This window comes from Hakea prostrata, chromosome 6 (genome assembly GCF_041222555.1).
Source record: "Hakea prostrata isolate BN-2017 chromosome 6, UWA_Hpros_2, whole genome shotgun sequence".
Taxonomy (NCBI): domain Eukaryota; kingdom Viridiplantae; phylum Streptophyta; class Magnoliopsida; order Proteales; family Proteaceae; genus Hakea; species Hakea prostrata.
The window spans coordinates 35,592,626-35,600,106 of NC_142605.1; the positions used below are offsets into that span (position 1 = coordinate 35,592,626).

General features: G+C 36.4%; 1 protein-coding gene across 1 annotated transcript; it reads right to left on the reverse strand.

Annotated features, from left to right (window-relative positions):
- Nucleotides 1-410: 410 nt before the first annotated feature.
- LOC149013676 (transcription factor bHLH120-like) lies at nt 411-2,009 on the reverse strand. The gene is made up of 3 exons (XM_089159644.1): nt 1,515-2,009; nt 879-1,214; nt 411-764 (listed from the first exon to the last, which is right to left on the reverse strand). The coding sequence occupies exons 1-3, from the start codon at nt 1,878-1,880 to the stop codon at nt 687-689; spliced, it is 780 nt and encodes a 259-aa protein (XP_089015770.1). The 5' UTR covers nt 1,881-2,009; the 3' UTR covers nt 411-686.
- Between the last annotated feature and the right edge of the window lie 5,472 nt (nt 2,010-7,481).

The following is a 7,481-nucleotide window of genomic DNA, read 5'->3' on the forward strand; positions in this document are numbered from 1 at the left end:
CTACCAGTTACATATGCACAAAAGAATACGCTGAACCTAAGCAAATCAGTTCATGCAATACTCAATTGATAGCTAGATATAAAACCATACTGAGACATCAAAGCTGATCGATCAGGTTGTAATTTTATGGATATAAAGAAAGCAAAAGCAAAGGGAAATGAATTTCCTTACCAAACATGTGATGATAGACCATGTTCCAAAAGTATTGCCACCTTCTTCAATCCACAGCATGGAAGTTTCTTTCATTTGATCATATATGGGATCAACATTAAGCCCGAAAACCCATGTTGATGTATCCACTGCCCTTCCCTAGTAGTTCTGGTTTTTAGGTGAAATGGTAACCAATAACAAGGAATATCCAGAGGCTCAATTTGAATTTGCATTTGTTAGCCAGATGTTCAATGGGAAGGAAAAAGTTTTCAATGTGAAATTTGCATTAGGTAGCCAAATATCAATGAGAAAAAGGAAGGTAAGTACAAGAAGGATGCCTGGTACATGGAAAAAAACACCCAGCTAGCTAGCTAGCTAACTTCTGGTGAAAAGAACTATAAACTATCAAACACTACTGAAGACATCCAGAGATTAATCTGATGAACTAGGCGAAAATGGTGAAACCCCAGTCTCCACCAAGAAAAACACCCTTTAATATCTTCCAGAAACGTTGTCCAACCAGCTTGATGGGACTCTTAATTCGAGCCGGATACAAGAAAATCAGTCAACATCTGTTGCAGTCCAGATAGATCTATGGATTCCATATCACTGACCTGTACATAGAATGTAGAACTAGAAAGTTACAATCTCATACGAAAACGAAACCCTAAACTTGTGAATTTGCAATTCTGGAGTTCAGAAGAATCGGTTGATTGGGTTAGCTGTACCTCGGACTGTATTGTGTGTAGTGACCTTTCATTTACTGTATTAGAGAAACAGCTAACTATACTAAACCCTTGGTTGGTCAGCAATCTCAGCACCTTGGACAATGGAAACTCCTCATTTCTCAAGCTGCTGTTGATAAAAACCTCCACCACTCCACTGCAACAAGGCCGGACTGAGACGGAGTCTGGTATACGACAATCGTTGGAGGTCATATCGGGAGGAGCCGAATTCATCTTGCTGAGCCTATCCCTCTTCTCATTAAGCTGTTGGATTTTCTCCTGTAGGTCTCTTATGTAATTGGTAGCCTCGTTCATGTGATCAGAGATCGAACGCTTTCCCTGCAAGATTGCATCACCAGTAGCACAATCCTAAACAACTGAACCCAAGAAACCCAGATCATGCATTGCATCACCAGTAGGACAATCCTAAACAACTGAACCCAAGACACCCAGATCATAATTTTTGAGAAAGAAAGAAATTGAAGAAGCAGTGAAAGAAAGAAATTGAAGCAGCAGTGTTAGTGGGTATGCATTGCATCACCAGTAGCACAACCCTAAACAACTGAACCCAAGAAACCCAGATCATAATTCTTGAGAAAGAAAGAAATTGAAGAAGGTATGTTAATGGGTAGGTCTCACCTTGAGATACTCTAGAGGGAGTTGTTGCCGAAGTGATGCATAAAGATTAGCCATTTCCTGCCTCCTTTGCCTCTCCACTTCTCTGTGTACAATCTTCTTCTTCTTTTTCTCATTAGAGGTTTCAACAAGAGAGTTGGGATTCATGTATGCCTTGTGGCTTCGTTCTTCAGGTATATCAAGTTTGAGGGGGAAATCAGTGCAATAATCTAGCAAAGGAGTCATGGGCAGTGTATCTTGATGTGGGTCTATGTAATATTGCTGACTGGAAGTAGATGAAGCTTGGAAGAGCGGCTCATCGCTTTGTTGCAAAGGGAAGATTTGATGATCTGGAGGAATAAAATCCATATCATCTGATCTCTCATCCATCTTTCAGGTCTTTCTTTATCTCTAAGTGGAAGACATGGAAGGGTGGAGGAGGTAGCAAGGAGAGACCATAGGACACAATATCTCTAATTCTGATTTTAAGAATTGTTGGTGTTGACGAGACCTGCTGTTGCGTTCTTGCAGTCTTTACAGACAAGGAGAAATAAATTAAGACAGAGAAAGGCCTCTCCTGTTGCTGGCCTCATTCCAACACCTAATTCCAAGCTCCTTTCCCTTTTAAAGGCGACCTGCCCGGTTTGAAGGGTGAGCAGTGGGCACTGTTCATTTTATACAATTTGGACCATTCACATCTGGGTGTCTATATCACATGTGAATACAAACCCAAATCAGCCATTAATTTCTTATGCTGTTAACTGGTAGAGAATTTATGGCATGTGGAAATAAAACCCTAATTTTGTCATCATCTGCGACCCCATGGCCATGGCTTACCTATGCAACTCTTTAAAGGTCAAGGTCTTGATCAAGGTGCTGTAATGGAGAGAGAGAGAGAGAGAGAGAGGTGAAAAGGTGTGGAAGGATATATACCTGAAGACTTGCCTGAGAGGACTTCGTCCCATCAAAGGGTGCATTAATTAACATGTGTCCCATGCATGATATGAAATTTCTGTTAGGGCTCTATTATGAGGGACCAAGAGATCAACTAATATATTGACATGAGATTTTCTCCAAACTTGTTGAATATTAAAATGTAAACAAGGATTTGCTATTATTAGGGTTTTGTTTGGTATTCTGTTGCCAGTCATACTACATAAAATAATTCGATAAGGTGATAAGGAAAATGATTGAACCCACGTACATAATTCAATTGATTATTTGACGGAGTAATGAATGGGATCTTCTAAACTTATGAAATAAGGTAATCATAGCTAGTTAGTTTCATAACTGCGTTCAGATTAATTTTTCCAAGTGGTCCATCATTTTCAGCAGGTGAAATTGGATTAGTTATATATCTTACAAATTAATCACATGTCAAAATTTTAAACTTAGGTTTAATAAATTTCATTCTCATAGATGTCTATGCATACTTGTATTTTTTTTTTTTTTGCCAAATATAAAAACTACATTCATTTATTTCAAAGAAACAAGTCTAGGGATATCCTCCCAGAAGGAACAACAATAGAAGGTGTAATACGTCTAGGTGGATGTAACCACCAAACTTTTGACACGCCCAAACAATGGGTGCCCTTAGCTAACAAATTAGCCAAACCATTAACAGATGTATCTATTTGAAGCACCTAAATGGTGTCAAACAAAACAAAAGAATGTCTAATAAGTTGAACTAATTTAAGACACATCGAGTCTAGACTAGTAAAAACCTCATTCAAACCCAAAATTGCTGCCCTACAATCCGGAAAAAACTATTAACATCTTTAATTCCAATGCTACTAGAAATTTGGAGAACATCATAGGTTGCTTCCAACTTAGATTGAGCAGCCGATGAAGCCGATCCAAATTTCATCCGGGCAGCTATAAAATCTCCATTCGGGCTTCAAATTTCATACGGGCATCTTCCAGCTAGAATATTCATCCAATGATGCTGCCATCGGACTCACACACCTTAAAAAGCAACCAAGCATATCATTTAACAGTAAGCACATAAAATTTTGAAACCGATGTAAACGTGGATCAATGCCTCCAAACTTATAAAGATTCCGAGCCTTCCATATTAACCAAGCAACTAAACTCCAAATGGTACGTACACAAGGTAAATTTCCAGAATCTTCATAAGATGAATTAATAAATTGCCACCAATTCATAATGTTTCACCAGCATTGGTGGTAACTTATTGTGGGTTTATTCTCTCAATATGGTAGCTTAAGGGAAATTTTTTAAAAAAATGTGGGCAAGGTTTACCTTTGGTTCATGCCTAATCAAAGATCCAGACACAAATTTTCAATTAAAAATTGAGATATTGTGTGATATTCGGGTGACTGCTGGATGGGTCAGGACAAAACCAAGGATTTGGATGGGTCAATGGGATCCCTAAAGATTATTAAGTTTAAGATATTATATTCATTATATAAGTTTTGAATTTTTCTGATATCCAAATATATATATAAACGTAGATTTCTTTGGGTTGCAAGAAAAGCTAAAGAAAAATAAAATAAATTAGGAAAACTAAAAGAAAAGTTTTCACCTACACAAAAATACCTATATACAAATATATATATATATAGTACCAAACTAAACAATTAAATAAAATATTAAATGAGATAAATCTTTCCTTCTCACCCTTAAGTATCATACATCAATTTAAATATTTTCAATGTGGCAAATGAGATGAGCTGTGGGTCAATTGTTCTTTCTTGTCACCCTCAGCCTGATAAGTGATGTGAAGCAGATCCCTTTTTCATTGGATTCTAATGATAAAGTAATAAAGAAAGGAAGGGAGGGAGTGAGGGATCGTTTCAAGCCATAAGTTTAATTTAAAAAATTGATCATTGGGTTTAGATTACTAAGCTGTGTTTAAGCCACGTTGTTATGTTATAAAGGAATTAAGAAGATTAACTTTTAAAATAGGAAAGATTATTCTTAACTTCACTGCTTCACTAGCTTCTTTAAGTCTTCCTCATCGATCTCCATCTAACACTTTCAACACTTTTCCTCTCTGTTGTGATGAATTAATTATCTTGGATACTAAATGCTTTCCTTCACCCCCCTCCCCTCTTTATAGCTTGTAATTGAGCACATTAAAAAGTCTGTGTTTGATAGTTCACATTAGCTCTTTTACTTTGGATTAGTTAAGGTTTGGGTTCCTTTGGCGTCACTTATCCTAGTGAAGTATGACATCTTACAATATATCATATAAACAACACATGAGTTAGTTTCTATGATAAAGGGATCATACAGACATCACATAACACATTTTCGACTTAACTTGAATAGAAAAGTAGATTACAAAAGAATCCATTTTATATTTTAGATTCATCTCAATATTATTATTGGTTTTTTTTTTTTTTTGGTTGTTTTTGGTAGAAACAAAGTGATATTACAAATGGCAGTTACTGCCTCCCATGTGTTTGAAATCGACTTATCTATGGTATTTTGTGCAAGGGTACAGATCCAAAGCTTGGACTTTCGGTATTTGAACTGATTCGATCCGGACACTAGTAGTCGCCTTGGCTAAGGAAAAAAGATCCTCTGTAACCTCAATTGGCCATGCTATTCGGGCTTTAGGAATGTATTGTGGTAGCTCCTTAATTGTTGTCTATATTTTTGTAATGCAGATACCGAATGATGCTGCGTAACAAGATCCTTTGATAAGACATTGAATAACCAGTTAAAGATGGTTGTTTGATCGGAATCTTCCAGCTTCACAGTGCTGCAAGCAGCCGTGTACAACGATGGCCCAACAACATCCTGTCCATTCACTTGTATCAAGCGTACATCCTACACATATGAGGAGATTATCATTTACAATTTCAGTTTTATGGAAGGCAGTGCAAGAACAAACATCGGGATAAGGGATTAGCTGAGAAATATCCCTAGAGCTACTCTCTGGTGGTTTGAGACTATGTTCCTTAATCCATTTGTTTAAAAATCCTACAACTTGACTGGGATGCAGATGAGTTTTATTGGCAATAGTCTCATTACGAGTAAGCCATATACCATAACAATTAATAATAAATACAGAGAAAAACCATGATAGGGTAACTTTATCCAACATATTTTGGAAAAACAGCAAAGCACAAAAGTCAAGCATATCGGTTAGGGCAAGATTTTCCAATCGAAGACCTAGTGGTCCCGAGGCCCAAATCCTCCGCGTCCATTGGCATCCAACAAAGAGATGCCAAACGGCTTAGCCATGGCTATCACAAAGTGTGTACACACATAGGATTAGCCATGGTCCACTTGGCCAGAACCTGCATGAAACACATGCCAAATTTTTTTTTTTAATTTAAGATGTAAAGGGATTTTCCAAAAGAATTTCCACCATTCAGACAACCTATGGCTTGCACCAACATTTCTTTCACCAAGCAAAAAGTGACATGCATGTTTAGTGGACAACTTGTTATTTTGAGAGTGAGTAACCACCCAAGTATCAGCCTCTTGATTAATAGGGACAGATGCCAGAAAAGACCTTTCTTGATCCCTAATTGGGACCAAGGATGGGAGAGAGAATCAAGACGATTAACTGCTTCAGCCACAGAGATCATCCGCATCGTCGTAGAAATGCCCTTACGATTGATAGAAGGAACAACGTCAGGAAACACCCAAGGGTCAAACCATAAATTGGTCGTTCTACTTCTACCATTACCTACTTTCCTTTTAATCATTTTAAAGAGTAAAATAATCACCCAAGATATTATTGAATTTCTTGATTTTATTAGAATTTTGAATCAAAATTTGAACAATTTGTCATTCTCAATGTGTCAATAAATGGGGTATGAAAATTTATTGAGAACTCTCATTGTCCTATGGGCTAATCATTATAATAAATAGTGAAACATTAGAGTTCACCAACCATGATGACACCTATAAGGAATTTATTTAATATTTCTTTTAATGTTTCATTTATTTAATATTTTTTTAATAGTGAAACATTAAACTTCACCAACCATGATAACAGCTTAGAGATTTATTTATTTACATGTTAATTTTGTCAATGTGGAACGAAAGAGTGAGATTCAAATCTGACAAACATATTAATCCTTACGAATCACGTGCAAATATAAATTTATAGAAATTCACTATCATTAAGTGATGACAAATGGAAGAAGCCAAACCAACAAGATATGATAGGTTAAAAAGGAACATTTTTTTTAATAGAATTCCTAGCACTAAGAAATGTCTTTGTTGAGAACTCAATTATATTAAATTCTTGGGAAAACCCAAAAATAGTAAATATATATATAAATAATTAATTAAGGTTGATAATTGAACTGGTCTAAGACTCTTAAGTGTCTAACTAGGCTAAGTTAATATAAAATATTTATTTATTTATTTTTATATTCTTTAATTAATATTCAAAATTAGTTGAGAGAGAGAGAGGGTCCCACTTGAAAATTGTCAAAGTAAACGAAAGTTGTTGAATAAAGGCCCTTCTTCATAGACAACAGGGAAGTAATACTTTAATTTTAATAAAGAGAAGAACAAAATGATAATGTTTAAAGTAGTTATTAAAATTACTGTTAACTCAGACTTTAGAGGAAGACTTCACACTTTATAACATGCAATTGCAAACAACCAATACAAAACATACGGGCAGGGCAGCCTCACCGACCTGCCCGGTTTTCTCCACCGTTTAACACCTTCATGGATTATTAATATAAAATCCACACCGACAACCCAACCCAACCCAACCCAGCCCAACACCCACCTAATATATGGGCCAGAAAATTGGGCCCAGTAAGATTTTTTTTTTTTGGGGGTAAAGGGCCCACATAAGATTTGGTAGTTCTTTTTAAGGGATCATCTACTGGGCCTTGCACGAAAGATATGAAATTGCATTGTTATTGGGCTTCAGACTGGTCCTACCATTTCAAACTACATCAGCCCATCATCACTTTTGAACCTAAAATATTGGACGAGTTTGGATCACCTTTCTATCATCGACATTTTTCCACCACACAATAGGGAATG